This window comes from Pyrgilauda ruficollis, unplaced genomic scaffold, assembly GCF_017590135.1.
Source record: "Pyrgilauda ruficollis isolate IOZ18807 unplaced genomic scaffold, ASM1759013v1 scaffold6, whole genome shotgun sequence".
Taxonomy (NCBI): Eukaryota; Metazoa; Chordata; class Aves; order Passeriformes; family Passeridae; genus Pyrgilauda; species Pyrgilauda ruficollis.
Genome location: NW_024527710.1, coordinates 12936010 through 12963777, shown reverse-complemented (window position 1 = coordinate 12963777; position 27768 = coordinate 12936010). Strand labels below are relative to the sequence as shown.

Below are 27768 nucleotides of genomic sequence, written 5' to 3'. Positions count from 1 at the left end.
TAACTGGCCCCTGGATGACAAGGATCTGGTTATTAGATCTTTATACCATAGATGTTTCCAGCAGCAAAATGTATTTTAATTTTATTCTAAAATAAGGATCTCATGGGAGAATGCAGGGTATCTTGATACCATTTGTAATTACAGAAAGACTTCTACAAAGTTTCCTTGCAGTTGTTGTAGGCTTTTGTGTTACCCCACCTTTCTAATTGGCTGTCATTGTTAGGCAGTGTGATTAGAAGAAAGATGCAGGTTTTCCAGGCAAATTCCCGCTATATTTTTCCATGTCTGTTTTAATGTAGCTGTGCTCTCCTGCCTAATGTAGCATGAGGGGAGCTGCTGGCTGCTTACTCTGTGAGTTTTCATGTTTGGCACTTCTGAAAGCTGGGCTTGTTGTTTACCCAATCCAGAGTCCCTGTTACTTTCTGAACAGGTACCTTCCTCTTTAAACTACAGTGTTTAAAGAAAATGTACTTAAATTTGAATGCTGTTTATTGTAGCAAATACTGATTTAATCTTTTCCTAAATTAAAAAAAAAAAAAAGTTGGCTTTATCATTTGAATTTAAGAAGGGCAAAGAAACTCTGGAAATTTTCAAACTCTCCCTCCACGAATCCCAGTCTCCTGGGACTGATTCTATTCATTTTCACTAGTTTGATGTGAAATATATCCACAATGACAATAGTGATGAATGCAGATACCAGAAGACTCTGACCAGGTTTTATTTTAAAGCCTTATATACTTATAGAGATTTCAGGCACCCACAGATTTTATACCTGATAGAAAATTACTATTAAAGTTTAATACTGCAGTAAAAGTAAATCCTAGGGATTTGCTGGAGCCTCCTGGAGTTTAAGCTATGAAGAATTAGAATAAAATAGCTATGTGTCTTACAACCCATAAGAAAAATAATTGACAAAATAAGAACTACATTCTGAGACAATTTCTTTGACAGGTTTTGCCTTTGCTTGTCTTATCTAACCTTTTTTCCAAAGGAGAATCTGGTCTCCTTAAGTGGAAGGAGTTGCAGGATGTACTTCAGTTAATTCTCTTCTTTCCCTTTCACTTTGATTCAGATTGAAGAGCTATTTCCCTTCCCCACAAGGTTCTGTCATACATCTTTGCCTCCAGCCAGGAAAATCTGCTTAGGGCTCCCCAGTTGTGAGGACAGGATCTCTGTATTGGCCAGAGGACTGGAGCCCAGGGTAGCTGTTCTCTCCGTCTGAGGGTGAGGATGTGTTCCCAGCACCGCTCTCTGCATCTGCTGAGCACACAGGCGTGAAGCCATGGTTTATAATGGACTCATGCAGGCTCCTTTTTGGGCAGTTCTCTGGCCTTGCCTTTATCACCCAAGGAGAACATGCCAGAAGGGACGTGGTGCTGTTGTGCTGTTTAATAATTTGAAGTTCAAAGACAGCAGTTTTGCATGTTTAGAGATTAAAGATAATATAACTCAAAATACAACAACACTGCATCCTGAATATTCTAATTACTGTGGAATAAAGAACATGCTAGGAGAGTAATATTGTTAAATGACTATGATTTGCAGGCTATTTGATGATTTTATTCTCATTCCTGGAGGGCTACATTAGGTCAGGAGGAGCAGATGGAAACTTTTTGCTGGGACACAGTTACTTGACAGCTTCCTTCTGCATTGTGTAAAGTCTCCATTGGCAGGTTTTCTAAATTGCCAGGGAGATGTAAATCTCTCTTCTGCCTGCTTTTCCTCCACTGTTTTATGGTGGCAGTGCTATGAATGTAATCTTTTCTAGTTTCTTCATCTTTAAGTGGTGTTTCCCAGTTATCTTCTACAATTTCTAAGAGGTCTGTTACTTTTAGCTGAGGCTCAAAAGGAACATTTACCAAGAGGAGTCCAGTCTTCAAACAACTCTACTCTGGTGACTCCCTGCCTCCAATTCTTTCACTTTGGTCCCGGGCAGTTCAGGCACTCATGGTGATTTGCAGGTTTTCCACTAATTTTTCTTTGTTTCCTCAATTCCACAATGTTTGATTGCAAATGACCAACTTGACTAATCTTAACTGCAAGAGGTATGTATTAATCCAGCTCAGGTGAAACTGAGGAAGTGGTTTTCCTCTGGCTGCTGCTCTGCACTGCAGCTTGCTCAATGCAGAGGGTGAATTTTATCAAGGGACAGGATCACAGCCATGCTGATGCACAGATGCCCCATCCAGGCCTCAGTTTGCCTCTGGTGTTCCCAGGCTTTAAGCAAATTGTATCAGCATGCTGGTAAAAAACATCCAGCTAAAATATCCTAAGTATCAATTATACACTTAAAGAAAACAATTTAAAAGCCACAGATTGCTGTCTGTGGGTAATTATTCGGTCTAAAACAAATAACCCAGAGGTTACAAATAATAATTTTGCTAAAAAATACTGTCATGCATTATTAAATATCTACATTTTTAGATTATGATAAAGTAAGAAAAGGTCTAAATTCTGTTTGTTCTGTAGTACTTCCCAAAGAAAGTTCCAAATTTCTTCCTAGGGAAGAATATGCCAAATATTGACCTGGATTTGCGTATTTTTTAATGTGGGATTTATGTACCTGTGAAAATATGGGTATATGATAGAAAGCCTGACAGACCCTTTAACTATGGTGTCACTAATACATTGATATAATTTGTTACCTCAGCTAAGGTGTTTTGCCTCAAGAGGTGGAATACTTTTATGTATGGAAAGGTCACTTTTAATTAATAAGCTGTTTTCTCCATTCAGGGACAATATGAATTGCTTGTAACATTTGTGTGAAATAGTTTTCAATATAAAAATAAAACAAATTGAGCTTTATGTCACATTTATCATCCCCCATAACCCATTTAAATGTCAAAAAAATCAGTACAGACCAAAAGTCTATTTCTAGAAGCCTTAGTAGCCCTATTTATCAGAGTAAAATAAGATATTATCATCCCATTATCCCATCACATGCCTTCTGCACTTGAAGCCATACCATTTCTTCATTTTTTGTTATACAGAAGATAGCTTTTCTATTGTTAAATATTTCTTGTCCAAGCTGTAAGTAGTGAAGAAAATGCTGAGTGTGTCTTACACTATAATATAAATGTATGATATAATATACAATTATTTGTTTGCTTTGTTATACATATCTCAAATGGAAAAAAATAATTAGTGGTCTTCTATCCCTATTTGGAAACAAATATTTTGCAGACTGCAATTTATTATTATAATTTTACTGTAAGGATAAAGCTTTCAGTGTATTCAGTACTCATGTATTTTGACAAAAATCATGCCATTGTGTGGAAACTTTATGTCCTTCTGCATTTTACTGTGAAATAATGCCCCATTAAAAAATATAATTATACAAGTTCTTTTTCTGAGTTTTGTTTCCTAACAAGGAGGGCTCAGATTGTCACATGGCTCTATTGGTGTACATATCTTCATTCTAAAAATTCTAAAATTTCAAATATGAGTGGGACTGAACAGTCTTAAAGGTTCTAGGTTCATTTAAGATGCATGAAAATAGGCAGCAGGATAGAGGAAGAAGATCCCATTAATGCTGATAGAGAGGAAGATGCTTCTGAGGGTTGTGATAAAGAACCTGATGAGGAGTTCAGTTCCAGGAATCCAGCAGGATCTAGAGCTAGAGAGTTCCTGTTGAAAGAAGTAGATCCAGCTCAATATCAGACTAATGCATCTGAGAGGGCTTAGCCACAGGTCATAAACATGCAAGAAACCAGGCTGGGTGGTTTGTCCCTTAGAGAGGCTTTAACAGATTATTCCATTATTATATCAAAAACCTTATATACACTTTGAAAAGAAAGAATGAATTTACTGGTGCAGATGTTAAATTGTGCAAATTTTATTTTATGTAGAAATGTGTGGGGAAGTAGCCTTCTACTGTTTTTTATATATTAAATATATTTTGTTTTATGCTCATGGTTTTTTTTTTCCATTTTACTGCAACAGGCAGTGCCATCGGAAGTGATGATATCATAGCAGGGAACGTGAGCAAGTACATTGTTCTCCCAGCTGGTTACTGCGGACAGCCCAAAAAAGGACATCTTATATTTGATGCCTGTTTTGAAAGTGGTGAGTATTTTCAGCATTATGTTACCCAGTTGTCAATATATTAACACTTTAAACTCCATCACTCATCTTTTTATGAAGTGTCTTAATTATAAAGAACATTTACATTAAATACTACTTAACAAATTTAGCTGATTCCCTTCAGTCACAGTATGACTTCAAATCAGACTTCAAATGTCAAAAAGGTTGTGAAGTTTGCTGTTGCCTACAATAAAAATTTCATCAGGTCCATCTTTAACCACATGTCGACACATAACTGGATTTTATTCTGTCATTATTTATGTGGTAGTATTTATGTATTTATGATGTAGTATTTAAAATGTGCTATTTAAAATTTTAATTTAGAAATTTACTGGGGCAGTTAACCCAGTAAAGTGCCAAGCCCATCCTTGCATAATTAGAGAGTTTTAAAAATGTGTATGTGCTGTCTTTAAATATATTACTTTGGATTTCCTGTGGCCTGATCCTATATTGCTGAGGTTAATGGAAGTTCTGCCTCTGATGTCAATAGGAGAATTAAACTTCAGGAAGCTTCTGGAAACTGAAAGAGAAAGTATTTTTACAGGAGTTATAGTTAGCACATTAATTTAAAGAGTAATTTTATTTGCTTATATGCATGTGGACTATGTAGGTAAATATATCCATGAAAATGTAGCATTGTTTAAATTTTTGTGTTACATACATGTGTGCTACCAGATTTTTAGCTTAAATCTATTATTACTGGCTTTCAGACCTACAGAGCACTGTTAAACACCATATGCAGGAAAGGCATTTGGCAGGATAAACCATAGTTTTCAGCATGGTTTATGTGAGAGGTGATGGTAATGCCAAAACTAGTGTCTTGTAAAATGAGCTTTTTATAAAGAGTTACATCCCTTAGGGTAGAATACTGGCTGCCAGTTCCTGGATAAATATTGAGTTATTTAAATCCCGTGATTACATTATGTAAAAAGTGCAAATGATGCAGTGAACAATAAAGAGTATTTTTTTTAAGGTGTGTCTCTGAAGGTTCAGACAATAGTTCTGTATTTTTAAACATACTTTGGGTGCTATTTCATAATAGTTATGTGGGGTTTTTGCATTTTTGTATCAGAAAACAGCTTAAGAAATGAATCATGGCCAAGCTGGGAAATTTGCTTTATTGTGCTAAACTTCTCTGCAATGAAAAAGATCAGTAGCAGTCATCAAATTATTTGTGAAGTATTGTGAGTCATTGCATGATGGTTTAATTCCAGTTTTTGAACAATGGAATTAATTATATTTTAAATTAAAATGTTTATTCTGTCCAAAGGTAATGTTCATGGTTTACATACTTTGGTTATAATAGAATATGATAGAAGCAGGTGCTATTTGAAATACTGTATTTATTTACATTGTAGCATGATGAGGCTGTGATGTTGCTTTGCATATTCAGACATTTCCAAAACACAAATGTGAATGAAATTAATACCTTCATTTACTTTCTCATGATGATAATGTATTAGCAAGAGTGAGAGTAATATTGTGTACACTTCATATGTAAATTCACTTCATCTTTTGTTCTATGTCAGCCAAGTAATTGCTTAGAGTACCTTTACTGCTCAAAGCAAATTAACTGATATTGGATAACTTCTGAAATTGTTGTTAATAATGAAATCTATCCCACCCTATTGTCCAAACAGTAGGATACAACATTTATAAGATTGTTTAGATGCTCTTTGAGTACTGCCTTAGCTATAATATCCTATTGAAATTACCTTTTTCAAAGAACAGGTGGTAAAACTGACCCCTCCTGCAGTACTGCCCCCAGCTTTGGGGTCCCCACAAGAAATACAGGCACCTGCTGGAGGGACCCAGAGGAGGCCACGAAGATGCTCCAAGGACTGGGGCACCTTTCCTATGGAGACAGGCTGGGAATACTGGGCTTGGCTGGCCTGGAGAAGAGAAGGCTCTGAGGAGACTTCTGTGGCCACTCAGTATGTAAAAGGGGTCTATAAAAAAGGTGGACAAAGACTTTCTCCCAAGGCCTGTGGGGACAGGGCGGGGAGAAAGGGGTTTAAAATGAGAGAGGGTAGATTTAAGTTGGCTATGAGGAAGAAATTGTTTACAATGAGGCTGGGGAGGCACAGGTTGCCCAGAGAAGCTGAGCACCTTGGTCTAGTGGAAGGTGGCTCTGCCCACAGCAGGGGGGTTGGAACAAATGATATTTATGATCCCTTCCAACACAAGCCATTCTGTGATTCTAAAATAGAAGTTGTGTTAAATGTAATTCCATAAGTGGCTCTTCTTTTTTTTTTTTTTTTTTTTTGGCTGTATTCTCTGTTTTCTTTAAAAGTCTGGTTGATAGAAAGAAAACATCTATCTTTCAATGACTGTTTTATATTGTAGAAATGGAAGTAAACAGATTTCAGAATAGAGAAGGAGTATTAAACTTGTAGAAATAAGGAAAAATATTAATACATGCAGAAGAAATGCTATTTAATGTAGTTTCATTTTTGTTATTGATATCATTATTGTATTAAATAGCATTGAAAAGTATGAATTTGTCTGAGACAGAGGTGTGTTTTTATGTACTCTGGAAATCAACGTCCAGCTTGCTGTTTTGAAGTGCCGTGCTTTCAAAAAATCATAAAAAATAGAATTGGGCATTGGGATTTCTTTTTAGGCCATTCTTTGTTGAGAGGTAAAATAAACTATTTTTGCCATTCCTGACAGATGTTTATCTTTTTCAGAGACTTTCAGTGAGTTTCAATGAGAAAGCAGCAATCCATTCTAACACTGCAATTTGCTCAATATAAGAAACATTTTCTTTCTATGTAGAAATGTTCTTACCAAAAAGGCATTAATTCTTGTCCAGTCCTATAGGCACAGAAAGCAGATTATTCCTTTTTTCTTTGACTTAATGGAAAGCTGCTATCATATCTTTCCTTGGCCTTTCCCTCCTCAGGTTAAATAACTGCTATTTTTTTCAATGGTTCCTTAGTGCTCACATTTTCCAAATTTTCTCTCATTCTTTATTTCCTCTGGCCTATCTCCAGCTGTTTTTATTTCCTCTGGCCTATCTCCAGCTGTTTTCTGCCTTTCTTGATTGGCAGTGGTCCAAGGTGAGCATGATACTCAGATAAGCTGGTGCCAATCCTATGTAGAGTTTATTACATGACATGCCTTGCAATCTATTTACTTCTGCAACGTGACAGTCCAATCTTTTTCACAATAGCATGGTACTGTTGACTTCTATAAAACTTGTGAACCCTAATACTGCCCAGGTCCTTTTCCGAAGGAGCTAAACCAGCTGGTTCCTTGCACTTTACTTACCCTTAATGAATCTATTACTAGGGAAAAAAATCATTGCTGTAAAAAAAATGCAATTACTGAAAATGAAGAAAGGTGCCTCAGCCCTTTGTCATATTAATAACTGACAGAGGAATAAAGAAGATGGAGAATTAGCAACTTACAAATATGTGAGGAATTTGTGTTTCCCATAGTTCAAGCTAATATTCTGCCCGGAATCTTCCTCGTTATCTTTATTAATATTTAAGAATATATACAGCCAAAAGAAAGTTTTTACATTGATTTATCATTAGCATGAAAGAAACTGATGAAAATTCAGATTTCTTGCATACCACACCATACTTTTTGGATAATTTCAGTTTTCACAAGAAACACGAGTTAGTTTCAGGGAAAAATGGAAGCACAGCTACCTATGCACAGTACAAATTTAAAGGGAATGCCACATTTTAAATGTATACATATGGTCAGTTGTAATTCTGTTTCCTAATATTCATTAACACATTAAATTATTAACACAGTTTCAGTTTAGTAGCAATGCACAACTGTACAAATGCTTACCTCTCATCATCTACTGTTCTGTCAAAATGGGAATTTTGCACAATTATAGTGCTCTGGGTAAAAGGATGTATTCATTTCTGCTATGCAAAGAAGTCCTTCCTGATTGAGGAGGGCCCAGATTTTGATATGAACATGTTCCTCAGGGAATCTGGCATTTCATACTCAAGGTGAGTTGGTATTTCAGACATTTTATCTAAAGGACTTCAAAGTTTAGTTTAGCCTGCTGTCCCTACTGTCTTGTGTTTCCTTAGTGCTTGTGATTTCTGATGGCATCCATTAAGTCAGCAGTCTATTCTGTACTATGACTAAGAGCTGTTTTATCTGCTTAGTCATTTTAACTGTAAGAGATGGTTTTGGAGATGATACCTCCAGTGCTGGAAGACAGTTGTTTTTTTGGGAGCTTACATATCTGCAATAGCTCTACTTCTGCATGAGGTCACAAATTTTTAGTGAATTTAACATGATGCATGAGAAGCTTTTTATATGTATTTTGCAAAGTGAACAGAGAAAACATAAACCAAATTGCTCAGCCCATAAAAAGCTCCACCTTTTTTCTCATTGTGCCAAGGCTGTTTGCTGGGTGTAGCCACCATTTGCCATCCTGGCTCCATCGCAGAGTGATTCTGAGGTGGGCTCTGGTTGTTCTCCAGCTTTTGCCTCCCTGGGCTCTCCGTGGAGAGAACTGGCAGATGAAAAACTTGGGCTGACACTGCCAGCTGTGGCTTTGCTGCAGAAAAATGCTGAGGAGGTTCAAATGTTCCTTTTTCCTGGTGTCACTGGGCTGCCAGTCCCCAGGGATGGGTTGGTTGGTGGCTCTGGCATACTCGAGGGTGCACCCCAGTCCTGCCTGGCCTGGGATGGCACAGGGAATATGGGAGGGAGCTGGAGTCAGGCTGCAGACTGTGATGTGTTGTGAGCGTGGTTAAAAACCCCAAGCTCGACAGTTTCTGCTGCTTGTGGCTCAAATTGCTTGTTTTATAATTACTTTTGAGAATTGAAGGAGCAGTGTTGGCTCGCAGAGGTTCGTAAATCTCAGCATTCACACTGTTAAATACAGGGGCTTTTAATAAGGCTTTGAAAATATATATTTTGGCTTGTTAATCAAATATAATGCTGTTTAACTGTTAAAAAATACTGTGTTTCTTGAAATTAGAAATGAAGCTGCTGTCTGCTTTTATTCTCATTTCAACCAAAAAGTGGAACTCCGCCAAGAGTCATTAAATCTTCTATCCTTTGGATGAATTCTTATTTTTTTTATGAAAAAATGTTATGATTGGGTAATTTCTGTATTGTGGTTTATGTTCAAAAGATTGTAATTAAAGTTTTGTAAAATTTTAGATTCAATCTCAATTACTGTATGCCTCAAATTATGTTAACTGCTGTACCACCACCTTGCAATGAAAATGATTCACAAACATTAGTTTGTCTTTTCCTACAGCAGGTTTGTAAAATATCTTGCATTAGAAACCTGATAAAAAATTCAGTGCTGACGGATTGCAAATGATATTAATCAGTTGGAAAAAGTTAAAACTTACAATGTATTAAGAGATCTCATATGACTGAGAAGTACCCTCGTATCATTTTTGTTAAGGTTTTAAATATCCTTCTATATTTCAAAAATAGGATAATGTACTTATAAAACACTTTGCACAACACTCAAAATTGCAATAAGTGATTGTAATTCCGCTGATCTCATTGTAACCACTTAGAGGCGTGAAATAGGCCATTGAGCTTTACCATGAAAGATATCTTCTGAACAAAAGCACAGATAATATAGGATGGATTGCCCTTTGGGGCTGCTTCTGTCCCAGTTGTTAAGACTTGACATGTAACTTTAGACAGCTAAAATTAGGGGTGATTAATCTTAGTTGTGATTAGTAAAATATTGTAAAATTTGATTTGCAAAGCATTTTCTGAAATGGACATTTTTGTTTGTAAAAATTTAAAAATGAAAACTAAGACAACACAGATGATGGTACTGTTAAGTATCATGCTCAAAGAAAAACTGAAATCCAACGTAGGAAATAGTTGTATTTTTTGCCATCTAACATAGAATTGTAATGTGCTTGCAAAGTTATTAATCAATCTGGCCCTCTGTGTGTTTATGTTTAAATGAACAGAAAAACCCTTCTTGCCCCTGATTTCAGCAGCACTGCGATGATATCCTAGAACAGGATTAAAGCAATACAGGCAAGTGGCATAATGGCACATCAGTAGAAATAGAGTTCAAAAGCTGTGTAAGGATACTTTCTGCCAGGGTAAACACTTTTAGTAGTAGGCTAAACTGTGTTTTGGAGCAAAAACTAGTCAATATTCCAAATTTCCTGTATTATAATGTGCCATGTGTATCTAGAATCACTAAGTGAGGTGGAACTGTTGTGGCTTTCACTTCTACAAGGATGCTCATCTGTAAAGTAGAAACAAAGGAATGAAAGTCTCTGTGTTATTTCAGTAATGATGTCTGTTTTCAGCCTGCTTTTGGGGCTTCAAGGTGTCTGATTAATGAAACATTTGAGTTATTTCCTTATTTTTTGACAGTAATTTATGCTACATTTCACAGGAAGGCATGAAGTGGTTATTGCTGCCAGTAGGGATAATTTAGCAAATGTTTCCCATTTCTGAACATGTCTGTTCCCAGTTCAGAGCAGTGTTACTCTATCAGAGTATCAATACCTTTGGACTACTGCAAGTTAAAAGTCAGAAAAAAAGAGCAAAGGATTGATTTTAATTTTTTTGTGTGTTTTAATGATGACACTAGGCATAGATTAATGGATGTAGCATGCACAGAGTGCTATCAGTTAACATATATGACGTTACTCAGATGTCTCAAACTCCGGAAAAAGCACGTGAATGATTTATGGAATTGATATTAATCTCTTTCCAGTAAATGCATTACTAAAGTTACATGGGAAATTGATGTTACTGCTGTAATGCCAAATTAATTTCTTTCTTGCTAGGTCAGCATTGCAAATGGAACTAAATATTAACCTTTTAAATATCTAAACAGACATAGGATGGAAGGCATTTTTACAAATGGGGAGTGCTTGATGTCAATGTGATACCAGCCAACACATATGGCATTAGTCAGATAGCATAACTTGTGGAAAATAGATATTAATGACCTATGGAACTAAGGAAAATGCAGGAAGTATTACTGTACAATGAGAGTAAAGAATTAGGATGTTAATTGCAGTTGTTGTGACAATTATGATTTTTACAGTCAGTTTACCATCTTATTCTCACACTACCTTCTTCAGGACCAATCCTTTCCTCCCTCTTCCCTCGTGTTTGTATCTCCTTATCTGGTATTAAAGCACATGTGTTGATTTGCTCTTTGACTGACCTGCAAGGGACCAGAATGAGCAACTGGAAACAAAAGCAGAAATGTCTGTGATCAGATATTGTAAGCTCACAGAAGATTTTCAAGTCTCCGTATCAGAAACAACTAAATACAGTATGGATCCCTAGTCTGGGAAAAAAGCAACTGAGGAATAATATATTAAAGATCTGCAAAATCGTGATTTCTAGTTAAAATATCAGTGTTTCCCTGTCTGTTATCTTTGTACAAAAAACTGAGGACCATCAAATGAAACTAGCAGTTAATATGTTGAAAGCAAACAAAGGAGAATGATTCCTTACATATTGTTTAATTAAGCTGTGGAACTTCTACCTGCAGAACATTGTAGGTGCTAAAACTTGACATGTGTCATGCTTTCAATAAGAAAACCAACTGACAAGCCCAGGAAAGAAAGATCAGTTGAGCTACTAAACACTGACACCATTTCTGGCTCAGAAGGTTCATAAACTGTGCCTTGTAAATTAGGGAATTATACTGGGAAGTGTTTTCCAATGATTGTTGTTTTTCTTATGCTCTTCTGTAGGGATCCATTTCTGGCAGTTACTGAGCTGGACCTTGATCTCACCTGATAGATACATCTGATTAAATGGTTAATCCCTGTTAGTACATTTAATAATGTTGTGTTATTTTCTAAAAACAGATTTGAGGTTATAGTTGCAAGCCAAAAGTAACGTCATGGAAAACTATACTTTGATCAAATAACGGGAAGGAAAATCTTACAGTTCTTGTTTCCATTCAAACTATTTTCTAAGGAGGACAGTGGCTGAAGGTGGTGTTGTCCAGAAACAGACCTGATGCAGATCTATTCTTAAGATTTTGCACATTCCTGATACTAGATTTCCATCAGATTTAAAAGTTTTCATGGGATTTTTGTAAGCTTCTTCTCTGACAGAGAAGGAATTAAAAAAGACCCTCAACAACAAAGATGCTTTATATAAAGGTGGCTAAGTAATTTTTGAGAATAAGCAAAAGCATTTTTTATATATCAGGTTCTGAGATAAATTTTCCAGTTTCCATTTTTCTGGCTCTGTTCAAAATTTTCCATCTGGAAAAATGATAGAGGGAAATACAAGAAAGAATAGCAATGTCCCTGCCAGTGTGAAGGAACATTACATTACACTGAACAAATATCCTTATCTGAATGTACAATCACTGAAATAAATGCAGCTGTGTTTATTTCAGCATAATCAGATATATTTGAATATAAAATCATTGACATAAATGCAGCTGTGTTTATTTCAAATTGCACATGTTAATATGAACATGAATGTGACATCAGGAATCAGGAATGTATAGAGGTATGTATATATAGTGACAGAATAGAAGTCTGGGACAGTTAAAAGTATGAATGAAAAATGTCTAGATGGGTTTGTGCTGTACCTAAAGATTTTTTTAACACCATTGGAAGTCACTAATGAGGACATGCAAAATTCTTCTCATATACAATCCCTGGATTTGAATAAATCTGTGGCTACTCTATAGAGTAACAGGTGACCTCTGCCTCAGTAACTGACTAAGGAAATAATTGCTTTGAATAATTGCTTCTTAAAATAGAGAATCGTGTTAGTTTTGAGTGATTAGTAGGTCCAGGTCAATCTCTTCTGATGGGTGCAGTGCAGACCTTAACTGTACCTTAGGTTTTTCATCTGATTTTGAGCCTTTAAAAGAGCTGCCAACCACCCTTCCCAAATTTCATCTTGCTGGGTTCTCAAACCCAGGGAAAATACAATGTAGAGCAGTGCCAGTGGAAAAATTCTGGAGTTGTTTATTTTGCCAGGAATGCTGCTCCTTGCTATTTCCTGAAAGTAGTGCTCTGCCTTTACTGTCCTGTTTATATGCTTAACCTCTGTCTTTTGAAATCAGAGCCCTCCAGAACTAGAAGAAATTGAAGTGTTCTTTACTCTGCTTATGCAGATGGTGCTATATAGACTATCACAAGGAGTGGCTGTACTCAGAATAAAAGAGAAAGTGGCATCAGAACAGTAAATATTTGGGAGCTAAGAGGTATTGGAAAGGCTTTGTTTTCATCTTGGGAGAACACTGAAATATTCTGCTTGACTAAATAGTGGTATTTTGTTCAGTTAGTTCAGTAACCTGTAATATTATCCCTGTTTTGCAGAGGACAGGAACACAAAAGCCCTGGTTCTTGACTGCCTAGTGCCTTTTGTAGTGAATTTCAGCTGTGTGAAATGAGTGCAAAATGGCTGAGAAAGTTGAGAGTGCTTTGCATCAGATCTGTGAGCCAAATTCAGACTGAAATGTAGGAAATTTAATATCTTGTACTATGTCTATTAGATTTGATCAAACAGGGATGCTGTAAAGAACAGGGGAGCAGAAGGAAAGGGACTAAAGCAGAGAAGAACCATTTGAAACGTTCATGTGAGCCCCCCTGGAAGGGTCGCTGGCCATGGCCACAGTGGTGCTCAGCTGCTGCTTCTCTGTCGCTGTGTGACCACAACATGTGGTGCTGCTCTGGGCTCAGGACAGGGCTCAGGCAGCACCAGCTGGGAGAACAATGTTCCATGTACTTCCTTCCCAGCCCCAGATACAGGAATACCTTTCACAGAATCACAGGATGCTTGGAAGGGACCACAGTGGGTCACCTTCTTCCACCCTCCTGCTCAAGCACATGGCACACAGTTGGATGCACACAGTTCTGGAATATTTCTGGTGAGGGAGATTCCACACCTTGTCTGGGCATCCTTTTCCAGTGCTCAGTCACTGCACAGGAAAATTCTTCCTCATGCCCAGGTGGAATTTCTATTTCTTGTGCATCAGTTTCTGCCTGTTCCTCTTGTGCCATTGCTGGGCACCACAGAGCAGAGCCTGGTCCTTGCTCTGATCCCTCCCTGCAGATGCTGACAGACAGGGATGAGGGCCCCTTTCAGTCGTGTCTTCTCAGGGGTGAACAGGCCCAGCTCCTGCACCCTTTCCTTGTAAATCCTACCCTTTTTGTGGTCATGTTCGATTTTTTTTCCCAGTGGCTGAAGACTGTGGCACAGGCTGCCCAGTGGGGCTGTGCATTCTCCATCTGCAGAGGCGTTCAAAACCTGGGCAGATGCAGTTCAGAGCAGCCTCCTCATGCTGACCCTCTTCTAGGACTAGACAATCTCCAGAAATCCCTAAGTGATCACTTACAAGGTTAACACTTTCTCTTTTTTGCCCTGAAATTAGAATACACTTCAGATAGATTCTGTTCTTGTTGTTCTTTAAATCACTTAAAAATTCTCAACTGCCTGCTGTTCCAAAGTTAACAAGCCAAATTAAGATCTTTGCTTGTTTGAGCTGCCACTCTAATGCAAGAAGAGACAAAATGCTGTGAAATAAACAGTGGTCTGTACTTTTGAAAGAATACTGGCTGGAAAACATACTTCAGAAGAGGTGTTTCATAAACAAAAAATATTTTTATTCTTGGATGGATACTGTCTGATTTCAGGAGAAAATATTTTGGAAATTTTTGCTTAGCCTAACAGGAATTTGGATACAAGTTATTAGGTGAGAAACACGTTATTTTGCATACATGCAGAGCTTCATTTTGCATTTATTGATGCTATTTAGTAACCTAATTGCCTTCTAGGTTCAGCCTTTAGCATGCTAATTTTGATTTAGTGTTTGTATTTCTGAAAACAAACTGGGAACAAACCATAAATTATCACTGTGTGTTCTTTAGACAGCTACTGGAATTCCAGTATCTACTACAACAACATAATGTGAAGGTAAATTACCATAATATATTAAGGGTTATTATTATGTTCTAACATTTTCTGGTGGAATCACATCTCTTTTTTCTCATCTGAAACCGTAGCTTTTTCATAAGAAGAATAATTTATTCTGTTTAAAAAAAATTGGTTTGAATGTTTATTGTTGCTACTGTACTACATTATGAATAATTCATTTTTAGTAGCCTTTTTTAACATTGTAAGTGAATGTCATATTTCTGATGTGAAAAACTTTTAAGCCTTTATCATGAATGCAATATAAAATATGGAGAGCTAAGGAATAATACATCTAAGGTTTTTTTCCTTTTCCTTTTAGCATTTTGGTGGTCAGCTTAAGAAATTATGTTCACAGTGAGTTTTTTGAATGATTGACTAAGAATTCTTTTTGACACTTGTGTTCCTTTTTGGTCTTTCTTCTCACTTGCAGTTTTTATTATATTAGGATCCAATTATATAAGGCTTTACGTATATATTTCATATTGCTGTTAAGTTGTAATGAAGTACCTTCAATGCAACATAAAACTGCCCATGTACCTGCACTGGGCTGATGTACCTCTTGTATAGGTACAGTTAAATTAGATTGTTTGGCAGTGTTAGCACAGCCCAAAATGTCTTGAGACTGGATGAATTCTGAGAGGGTGAGCTCAGTCTGGAGTTTTGTGCTGTTACAGATCCATTGCTGTCAGAACACCAGAGCTTTGTGCCTGAGCCCGCTGGGTGATGGATGGTAGCTGTGCTCCTTACTAAAAGTAAAGTTAAGACAAGGAATGGGGCAGCAATGTTATAATTAATTTATGCTTTTGTCTGAGAAATAAAAGCTGACAGCAAGTTGGAACTTGACTTCTGGTTATTACTGCCTGTATTTTCAGTGGCCCTTCTGTTTCAGTAGCTTCAGGGTGATTCTCACTCATCCCAGACACTTCTTATCCTCTTACTTGATTATCTCTATGCTGTCCTGTCTGTTGTTTCTCTTTACTCTCTGCATTTGTGTAAATGTTATTGCTAAAGTATCTTTTGTATGTTGAGAGAATGTTGAGCCTCACTCTTTGAGCCTGTACATTAACTGCTGTATCGAATTAAATCTTGCTGTTATCACCTCTAGGACTCCATGTTATCTGTCTGCCATTAGCATTTGTTTTGTTTTTCATTATTCCCATCTGTGTGCTCTTCTTTATCCTTTTGGATTTAGTGGTCAATTTATTTCCTTCCTTCATATTTGCATTTAATTTCCATCAGTAAACATTTTGTCCATTTTATTTTAGTCAAGGTTTCCCATTTTCACAATTTCCTCTACCAGTATCCCTCCTTGAAAGATTATTGTAAATCTGCCTTTCCAAAATGCTTTCTATTTTATTTCTTCTTAAATATCTTAATTTATATTTATATATATTTAAGATTCAAAGGAACTGGGATCCAGAGCTGTTGTCCTGATGTTTGTCCTTATTCAGTCTGCATGCTCTTTTTTTGACATGAAATGTTTCTTGCCCAAAACTCCAACTTCAGCTGTGCACTATAAATATTTTCTCTAGCACAGGGGATCTGTGTTGACAGATGCCAAATCATCAGTGTCTGGTCCAGGGCAGAAATCAGTGGAAAAATTTCTGCGTAACTACAGTTTTTGTTGGTTTTGGGTCAGACTATAAGCTTGTGAAACTTTCTATGAACGAGTCGTGTGGCAAGTGGGCAAATGCTCTGTCACTCAGCTGGCTGAAGGTCAGTGAGAGTGGATGCCAGAGGAGTCAGAGCTGATGGGATGGCAGGAAGAGGAGACCATTCTCAGTGATTACAAGGAGTTCAATTAAAAGTGTCTGTCCCATATATCTGCAGTGTCACAATGACATCTAGATACTTCTTAGGATGTGAATACATGACTTCCAAGACCTCTGATTTTATTTTCTATTTAGAATATTAGCCTAGTTAATAATAAAAACTGATGCTTATAGTTTTTTTGCAGCAGGAAATCACGGTGTGCTTTATAAGGTACTTTTGTTTTCATTTTATAGTTCCAGAAATCCAAGGCTCCCAGAAGTTCAGAGCTTCAGTGTTACATGGTAGAATCACCATTTGAAGCATTTTGACATTATCTTCTTTGAAGCATACTAATTGGATTTAAGCCCACACCTTTGATTACTCTTTAAACGGAACAAAGTATGTGTCATCCTGAATCACAGTGGACAAGATGGACTTCCCTTTGTAGGGATGCGATTTTATAGTCTGCCATGCTTCAACTGGTATTAGGGATAATAGATACTATTTCAGATAGAATGTAACAATAACTGATATTATTTCAGCAGCACGGGGAAACTTAAATACTGTTGGAAAAATTGTGTTAGGTTATCTTCTCTTCTCTGAGTCAGACTAATGAAGAATGAACCAGCTGAGTAAAGAAAGAGGAGGGAGAACAAGCATTATCTTTTGCAACCTATTCAGTTTTGGCTGATTTAACCTAGATGAGGAGAAAAGCAATATTGTGTTCTTTGACAGTACTGTAACAAGCTTTGCTAACTGATAATAATAACTGGAAGACATATGTTAAGTTGTTGGTTCTTCTGAGAATGGAAGAATGCTGAAATCAGAAAGTTGTATTATTGTAATTTGATAATTGTGAATTGTTCTTTTTTATCTACATGACTTCACAATAAGAGCAAGTATAGGCTACTATATTTTAACAACATAAAATTCCACAGAGTATGAACTAGAAAATATGGAGAAAATTCAGTTCTGGCTAACTAATATGCAATCCAATGTCATTTTACTGTGGATGTTACATTGGAAAGATAATGTTTGTGCATTATTTCCAGTCTTGCAGAAAGATTTCAACACCAAGAAAATCTAACCAAATAAAATAAACTTGTTTGTTAGTAGTATTCTTAATTAACCTGTCTAGTCCTATACAATTATCTTGCCCCCTAAAAATTGTTAGCCAGTCATTCCTCCATGATTATTATTACTGTTTGCTGGATGATACTGGAAGAATGTCCTGGTGTGATTTGGTGTCAGATGCCTTGCAGAGGAAGGTGGAGGCTCAGCTGAGAGCAGTGGGCAGTGTCACTGTGTGACACTCATGGCTTGTCCCACCTTGGACCATGCCCTTGCCATGCAGCTCAGGGTGGGTCCTGGGGGCTGGGTTCCATTCCAGCCTGTTCTAGGCCTTGATGGGCAGCAAAATGCAGCAGCAAATGCAAAAATAATGAGAGAAAGGGGAAAAAATACACAGATATCCATATGACTCTGGAATACCTTGTTCTGTACACTGAGGCCAAATCCCTCAATATTTATAGAACTGATTGTTGCAGGTGAAGTTTTATATGAGCTTAAAAAAATCACTTTGCTGACAAAAAACCCCTTAGTTAAAAAAACCTTAGCTGCTATCGCTTTAGGTTTCCTGATATCTCCTATGTTATACTTATTTGTAAGAGTTTATAAATTGATATTTACAATACCTCTGCCATCCTAGTAATTGTAAGAAGCTGCCCACCTGCTCAGAATTGAAAGTCTTTTAGATTCTAATTATACTTCCCAAAGTATAAACTCTTTCCATCTCTAGAAGGGACAGTGGGACTGCCGTGTTTCCTGTGAGTCTGGGATGGCCTAAAGCCAAAGGTGCCTCTGTTGCTGGCTGCCTTCACATCAGCAGTGTGACAGAAAGCCATCTCTCAGACACAGAGATAATGTTTTCCTGTCAGTGTGGTAAAAATATGAACATGAATAGACAGACTTGTAAAAAGTTCTTGGTTTTGAAGACTGGCTTTTGAAATAGCAAGTCTGTTTGGTTAAAGTTAGTGACATTTGTTAACTTCTTTATTTGGAAGTTTTACACTATGGATAGAAACACGTAAAATTTTTTTTACTAACATATTAAATATCTGATTTTTTACTTCCAAGTAAATAAACTAATGAAATACAGGTTATTGAGGTTAAAGTACTAGAATGTTATTAAAATTAGGAACCACAAATAATTACTTGCTTCTTAAGATGGTACTTGTTTTGTTATATAAGTCCTTGTCCAGTGTTTCATAATGTATTAAAACTTTCCAATGCATTTAATAAGACAAAGATTTTTATATGTCATAATGAATGAATGTGTTGTAAAGCACAGACATATAGATTCAAACTGAAAATTGGAATTAACCCTGGATATACTTAAATAAGTAATTTTAATCAACCCCTTCATCTCATAGTTAATGTGCATTATGTTCTAAAGAGCTCATATTATATCAGTAGCTTCCTATATTGTCAGGGTATACTATTAGAACATAATATGTAACAAAACATAATATGTAACAAAAGTAGCATGTTTTTTTTTGTTATTTTTACCTGAAAAGTTTTGATATTTCTTTAAATTCTTATGTAGAGGTAGATTGGTACCCCTCTTGAGAAATTCAGCCTAATTTTGAATAGAAATAATACTGCAAAGTGTGTGTAAGTCCCTGCCTTTGAAGAGTCAAAAGCAACATCGGATCTATATAATTGATCAAGGTCACTTCATGCCCATGAGACAATAATACAGCTCAACAATCACGATAAGGTTATTTAAGTACTAATTGCTTTAGAAATACTGATTTGTTTTCTGAGTTCAGAAAATAATTTCTGAGAAAATTTTGTCGATTTTGAAAATCTACATATTTCCTTTTTTAAGATTTTTTTTTCTTTTTAGAAAAATATGTTCCTACCAAACTCAAACCCAGTGAGAAAAAAAAAATTGGAGATACAGTCAAATAAAAAAAAAAATTGCTCCACTTAATTGGAGTCCTAAATCAAGCTCAAGTGGGCGTCTTGGTAGGCTAGAAACTTCTGGATATCAAAGAATTATCAGAAATGCAGAAAAAGTGATTATGTGATGTGACTGGCCTTAAAATCGTAGCTTTCTCCACATTTTGTGAGATTCAGATAAAGGTGAAAAGTTGTAGCAGAGTGGGCAAGGGAGTTCTGTTTTGATTTTTGTTCCTTCATACTTTGTCGTTTTGAGTTTTCTGTATTTAAAAGCCAATTAATCTAGGTTATTATATAGCAAAAAAAGCCTGCCTTTTGTTTAAAAGCTTTATTGGCTTTTTGGAATACTCACTTATAAGAGAAAGATCTAGGCAGTTCAATTTCAATAATATGTCTGACTCAGATTCTCATCCCATCCATCTTAAATCCATTTTCTTTCTCTAATCACCTGCACGCCCTCGTCACAGTTCCCAGGCTTGCTTTGCTTGTATGGGAGTTTGCAAATTGCGTTTTTGAGATACCTGTATGTCTGAGAGACAAGGGAAATTACATTTCTTTTGTGCCTCAAGCAGGGGGGGGCTGTGTCCAGGAGGAAACTTGAGTGCTCCCTACCTGAGTCAACGTGGGAAGCTCGATGATAGCGAACTGAAGCGTTAGATTGTAGGAGGATGGAGAAAGGCAGCGCTCTCTTTTTGTCACACTGAGCTCTTCAGTCTGTTGCTTAGCAGACCAATTCCACGTTCTCCAAATATGTGGAATTGAATTGCTTGTGATCATTATGTAATTATTGTAATGTGGAATTTCGGGAACGTGTGACAGATGTGCAAGCAACCACGCCCTCCAAACAAGCCATTCCTTTGGAAGTAGTTTGGTGTTTGCATGGCTAGAGACAGAACATTAATAGCTTGGCTCTGCAAAAAATTCAGAAATAGCTTTGTTCTGCAGAGAAATATTGTTAAAACCCAAAATCTCATAAAGGAAAGTTGCACAGTTTCAATGGACTTAGCAGGGTATTTCAAGGTAGAGCTGTACAAATACAAATGTCTTCACATATATGTATACTTTATAGATGTGAATGTGAATTTTCATGGAAGTCCCTGTTTGTATGGATGTAGCTACTTTAAAAGTACTCTCATCTGATTAAAATTTAAGATTAGCATTTAATGTTAACATAATACATGGAATCATAAAAGGTGTATCTGTTGTAGAGTACAAATTTTCATTGCTGACTGCCACTTTAGCGTAGTCTTCACATCAACTTCCTACCTTGCCCTCTCCTTGCCCTTCTCTCTCCCCATGTTTTAGGCATCATTTTCTGATGAAATCCTCATTTTGTGTTAACATGAGGAGTAAAATAATATGTTGATGGCTTGGATATCTGTTGGTGTTCTTATGATCCCTGAGTAGAGAGAGTGATGTGCTGTCACTCTCTCCCATAACTCTCCAAGGCTGAGAATTCTATTACATATTTCAAAATGTCTTTTTACTTTCATCTAAAAATTAAAATAAGTTGAATAAAATCCAGTTTACATTTGAGCTGGGCTGCATACTCTCTGCTGTGTATAAAATCAAACTTGATTTCCTAAAGTGTTTTTTCTGTTAATACAACTTTTTTCTTATTTTATGACAATTATCATATATGGTGGTTTTTTGGTTTTTTTGTTGTTTTACTGCCACAGTTTGAAGTGAGAACATTAAGTTAAATTAATTTGACTTTGCTTGGCAAACAGTGATAGTAGCACTTTAACAGCTGTTTGCTTTCCTGGATTGTCCTTGGTGCTGAAATTGCTTTTGTATCTAAACAGCAAAATGTGTTTATAGGGCTACAGAATATGGAGATAAATTTAGCCTGTCAAACAGATATTATTTGGGCTTTTTTTGTGCTGTGTTTCTGGGAGTGGATCCTGACTGCAGTGCTTTAATTCCAAGCTGTATGTGCCTTTGGACATCTTACAGGACTGTTGTGGAGCTTTTCTCTTTGATTTATGACCTTCCCTGTATGGACTTCTGATCAGATTTTATTCTCATTTAGTGCAAGAGGGGCTAATTATGAAAGTGACAAAGATTCTCTCATTGTGCTAAAGCTTTTTGAATGACAAAAGGGGGCTTTAAATTAAAATGAACTTTAACAAGGCATTTTCACATTGAAGTGATACACACTCTACCACTGATAGAGTAATTCATTTTCAACCCTTTCTGATTCTATAAACACATTGTCTCACAAGATCAGTAATTTTTTACCTCTCAGGCTAATGAAGAGTGGATGGTAGACCAATGAATTCTCTTTTTGTAGAACTGTTTTGACATTCTTAATTTTTTCTTAAATATCAAAGAAAGGACAAAGAGCTGTGATTTTATTGCATTAATATTAATAATCATTTATCTGCCAGAAAAACATTTAAATATCACTTGACATTTGCAGAGAAAGATTAATGTTTAATTTACTACAAACATAGAAATACTTTGAAATAAAAGGAACGCTTCTGGATTCAGCAAAATAAAAAAAACCCAAAAAACAACAAATCACCAAAACCCCAACAAAATTAAGACAGACATTCAGATATAAAAAAAACCATTGTAACCATAGCAGAAATCAAAAACCTGTTGGTGCCATCTAAAATGTCAATATTTAAAATTATCACTTCTGGTTGAAAAAATAACATCAACTAGATAGTTCTTTAAGCTAATTTAAGCTTTAGCTTAAACAAAGATAATTGAGAGGAAGCAGTTTTCTGTTACATCCAAGTGGGTACAGTTACAAAGGCCTGTATAAATTCTAGCAACGTTATAAAAACAAACCAACATAATGCAGTAATTTTATGAACTGTACTGGCGTTTCATAAATATTGGTAAATCTGAAAGTCAAGGGGGTCTTCCAGGGCAGGCTGGTGTTTGGAGGAAAGGAAAATAGCAAGACACAGGAGTCAGAAAATTGTGTAAGTGAAAATACAGGAGCAAGTTCCATTACCTACAGAAGGATCAAAATGCTGTATAATAAAGAGAAAAGTAGAGAAATCACCTTGTTCTACAGAAGAATGTCAGAGTAGGAGCTACAGAGGAGGAGGAGATGAGCAGAAAAATTGTTTATCAGTCTAATCTGATGAAATGGCTAGAAATGTACCCAGACTGCAGGAAAGTCTATCTGTAAATTTTATCATGGAGATTGTGTGGTAAAATACCACTTTTAGGCAATGAAATGATGGGATTAATGTATTGAATGAGAATAACATTTCTAGCCCCCAAACTGTTTTTGCGACTAGATTGATAATGGCATAGAGAATCAAATTCAGTTTTATAATAAACTAAAATAAGACTGTTTCTTCTGCAAAAGCTGTATGTACAACAGATGTTATTCACATGCAGTATTTGTGTGGAAAGTCTATCCTTGCAGTACCTTTTTCCAAGGATTTTTTTATAAGATAAAGGAAGTTTCAGCTATAAACCCGGTAATTTATTAGTTAGAGAAGGTTCTTATGCAGGATACATCTCAAAACCAAGATTCTTTTATAGGGCAATACCTGGAACCTTTCCATTAATACTCTTTAATAAAAACTTCTGATTTTATTTGCAGCTGTGGTGACTTTTGAGAGGTCCTTGAGAATATGACTGTGGGTCTCTGATTAAGGTCTCCAACTATTAATTTTTATTCGAGTATCAGTGTGTAGTTGTACTTTGGAAGGATTCCCCGGGAAAAATGGTGATTCTGTGTATAAGGTACCAAACTGGGCCAAATGCAGAGTTACAGCATTACTGTGCAGCAATAAATCAACAGGAATATCCTCTTATGTAGGATGAAAGAACTTCCCTGTCTTTTGCATTACAAGAATTCTCAGGGTCTTTGCAAAATGATGAATATATTGAGTAGGAAGCATTACATAAATAGCACTGCTGTGATGTACTAAAGAATAACGAATATGCAGCTTTAAATTTTTTTAACCATTTTTAATACTTCTTTTTGCACACTTATGCTGTTAGGCATCAGGTATACATGAAAATGTTTTACATCAGAGGCTGTAGAGAGCAACAGATTTCAGTGGTGTGCACTGAGCATCAGGCCCTAAGGAGCCAGTATTTGGAACATGTTTCTGTCTGTGACACACCAGTGATGGTACATCCCACTGTGGTCCCTCATCTGCCTTGGCTGGTGGTTGCTTCCGTGGTTAAGGCTGCAGACGTCGTTATAATTTATTTATTAACTCATTCATTATTTATTTAGGATAGCACCCATTATATGCTAAGTGACTTCCAAACAGAAATTTCCCCAAATGCTTTTTCTTTAAGAGCTCTGCTCTGAAAGATGTGGTACAAGCACAGCCGTGAGAGTCTCATTTTGGGAGCGCACGCTTTGTTAAAGAAAGCTGAGTTTCGTGACACCAATGCAAAACCTCTTTGTATTCTGATTTTCCTTTAACAAAGGTTCACTGCCGTGGATAAATAACTGCCCATCTGTCATTGGAGGCCTTTGGGGAGCTGATAAAGAGGGAGCCGAGAAATCTGTTTTTCTGGGGATTTGGTGGATTTGGTGTAGTGGGTGTGTGATGGCCATCTTAGGGCACAGACCTCTGATTTTTAAGCACTCTACACTCCCTACTAAGTTGCTGTTTTACCACTGCCAGTTGGTGTATTTACATGATTTTGTGATTTTTGGAGCATTTTTCCTGCAGTCTTGGGCTCTGCTGATATTTCTGTAATTTATAAGACTCTCACAGATGTAGGAGAAAGTCAAGAGCCTGACTCCATTTTATTCATCCATTACAATTTCCCTACTCGGTGAACATTGACATTTTATTCTTTGCAGCACCAGGTTTTTTAGGTCCTTTAACTGAAAGCATTAGTTTTTATTGAAAAGGGCAATTTTGAAATAAGGCTCTTTGGTTGCAAGTGATTAAATATCAATCTCATTTGATCAAAACTATTGAATTCTTTCAGCAAGATTGTATTGTATAATTTCTTAATACATATGTGAACCTGCTGTTTACACAATAGTCTTTGCAGTATTTTGGGATATCTGTTACTTGTATATTATGCTATTTTGCTCATAGTGGTTCTTGAGCAATCACGATCACTAAATATTCAGGAATACTTGTTGCTGTTTTTGACTGTGCTCTAAACTGGCATCACCAAAAAGACTGCTCTACTTAATCAACATAAAAAGACACAAAATATTCCAGTTCTAGCTGCTTGTGTTGTCTTTCTTAATGTCATTGTTTACTCTCCTGGACTATAAAAGAAAGTTGCAAGTGATGTCAGTAGGTGGCCTTTGGGATTAACACATGCTAGAACTTTACAGTTATTTATAATGTGAAATCTCTGTAACTGTATCCTCATTGCAGGGGTAAACTCAAGCCTATTTAATAAATTTTCATCCTTCTATTTCCCCTTCCCCTTTGCCCAGACATCATTCAAACACCTGTGACCAAGAAAAATATTTTTTTTCTGAAAGGAAGAACTCATCCTAAATCTATCCACTAGCAGCACTACCTGGACTCCTAGAATATGAGAATCTTTTTGTAACTGTTTTTAGTAAAATAAATCATGGCATTGGTCACCTTTCCCCTCCTTCTTTTATATTCAACAAATAGATGTAAGATTGATTATGATTCTCTCCTTTTTCAACCAGTCCTTTCTTAAATGTTTTAAATTCTCTTAATTTTCTATGTGGAAGACAATTCTGCCTCCTACTCTAATTCAGATAAAAGTTTTAATTTATAAAACTCCTGTGGGTGTTTTAGTCTAGGCCACATATCATTAATATTTCTGCAATTTGACTCAATACAAAGGAATTAAATGTTTGTTCATTACACATGTTTGGGACCACTGAGAAGCAGTAATTTTGTTCCCAAGGCCTATGGGCCAAATGCCCCCTGTAAATGGATCCAGTGCACCTTACTTGTGTCACTTGGGAGGAAAAGTATTGGAAAGATGTGATCCTGAAGAGGTGTGGAAAATCAGATCAGGCTCTCATTGTTATGAATTAAGATCAACACCAAAAGAAACAAATAAACCAGTAGATATCCATAATTATCTACCCCCCAACTGAATTGATACATTTTATTTTAATGCTGTTTACATAGATAAACAAGAAAAGTGTAAAGCTAGAATTTTCATGTGCTCTCAGTCACAATTAGATTTTATCACATGGTCTGCTTACAATAAAAGCTCAATCAGAGTTTCTCGGCCTGTGTGAGATCTACATCCTGATCTACTCTTTGCAGAGATGGAACCTGGCCTTTTACCTTTACTGCTGCTAAGACTTAATACAATCTTTTAAACAAAAACTACTGATCTACTGCTATTTGGATGTCACTATTTATAAAAACTTAAAACATGATGGAAACAACAATTTCAACTTACTTAATTGAGGAGGGAAGATAGAAAAGAGACTTTAAGTCTGAAGCATCCAGCTTCTCGAGCCATGTACTTTTGAAATGCTATGCCTGTTTGATATTCTTGACCATTTTTCAAAGGAAATTTGGATTTTGACCAAAAGTGGAGTCACGAGCATTGCTTTGGTTTTAACTGAAACATCAGGTTTTTAAGAGAATGCCATATTGGTGAAGAGTACCGAGAGATTTTCTGCAGAGCATTGATTTAACTGTGGTAGTGAAGATAATATTTTGCATTGTAGAGCTTGATATGTGCAATTTTAATAATTTAAACAATAATTTACAGGTGTTGTATATGTGGTTTTTATGGTATTGTCTTATTTTTTGAAATCATGCTTTGTGGTTTCAGATATCTTGAGCTGACATATGCTCTGGGCATGAATCTAGGAGAGGATGCAAAAACTGTCATGGGTTTTCAGATATCATCCCTATTTCATTAGATTCGTTTTCCTGTTTAGAAAGCAAATACTATTTAGAAGTTCTTTAGGACTTAATGCCAAACTATTTTTATGAACTCTTTTCACAGGCAAAGACCATAAAGCAAGTGGGAATTTACATCTGATATTCCTAGATGCACTCCTTTCAGAAGATATCTAATCTTTCACTAGAGAGAAGTTTTTACAGATCTCAGTCCCTGTAGTTCCTGTTCCATTTAGAACATATCAATAAAATTTCTTTGCATTATCATCTCAATGTGTTTTATGATCTGTAAGGATGAATTTCATAGAGGTTATTCCACATTCAACATTTTACCTTATTTTGGGAAATATAGAGTTGCATGAAATATAGATTAATACTGTTTGGCTATCTTGGACTTGATCCCAGGTTCAACTGGTGAAAATGATATATATTCCAATCTGTTCCTTGGTTGTTTTTGTTTAAAGAATTTGTATAGATTGAAATGCAGCTGCAAGTGTATTAGTGATTTTCTATTGCTTACTTGTCAAGATTTTTATTGTGTGGATGAAAAATAGCATTTCAAAACCTGGCAGCATATTGACAAAAACAGAAGAGCACTTTGTGTAATTCTCTTTTGAAAAACTACCTCTTTTAGAGACAGAGATTGCCTCAGCTATTTCCATTCATATGTATCTTGATCAATAGATTTATTGATAGCTTTTAGCCAAGATTTAATTCTTTTTTTCTCCTCAGTTCACCATGGTGCTCACTTTTCTGAATTAAGAAACTAGAATTAGGCTCCTATAAGCAAGACATACAATATGCAAGTGCTCTAGGTGTAAAAGGAGGCATTTGACCTTTTGTTGCTAATCTGTGACAGGTGCAGGCTATTTTCTTCCAAATGGTGTTAATTTTCATGTGCAAATCCACCCCCTGAAACCTGCATTCTATATATCCACCACAGGGGAATTGGTGGTCATCATGAGTACTGTAATGGACAGCTGAGAGGGATAATCACTGATATTTCAGCACATTTATGCTCGCGACTCAGTCGGGTTTAGTGCACTTCTGTTTTCACTGCTTATTAGGGAGGCTGAAGTTAGTTATTCATGGCCGGACCAAGAAAAAAAAAAAAAAAAAAAAGAAAAAAAGAAAGTGTCTGAGAAAGTTCATGTGCCGGGAACAGCACATTGTTACAAATTAGTTTCCTTTACCATTTCTGGCAAACTCATTACAAAGTAATCGCGCCCTGCGCTGAAGTGCACTTCCTCTGGGACCAATAACTGTAAATAAGCAGGGCTGC

General features: G+C 36.3%; 1 protein-coding gene across 1 annotated transcript in view; it reads left to right on the top strand.

Moving 5' to 3' along the window:
* Nucleotides 1–27768, top strand: part of AGBL4 (AGBL carboxypeptidase 4) — a gene marked incomplete at its 5' end in the record, with an annotated part of 879139 nt that overhangs the window by 12277 nt on the left and 839094 nt on the right. The window contains one exon of the mRNA XM_041483183.1: nucleotides 3943–4065. Within this exon, the coding sequence (XP_041339117.1) occupies nucleotides 3943–4065 (123 nt within the window). The remainder of the gene's footprint in view (nucleotides 1–3942; nucleotides 4066–27768) is intronic.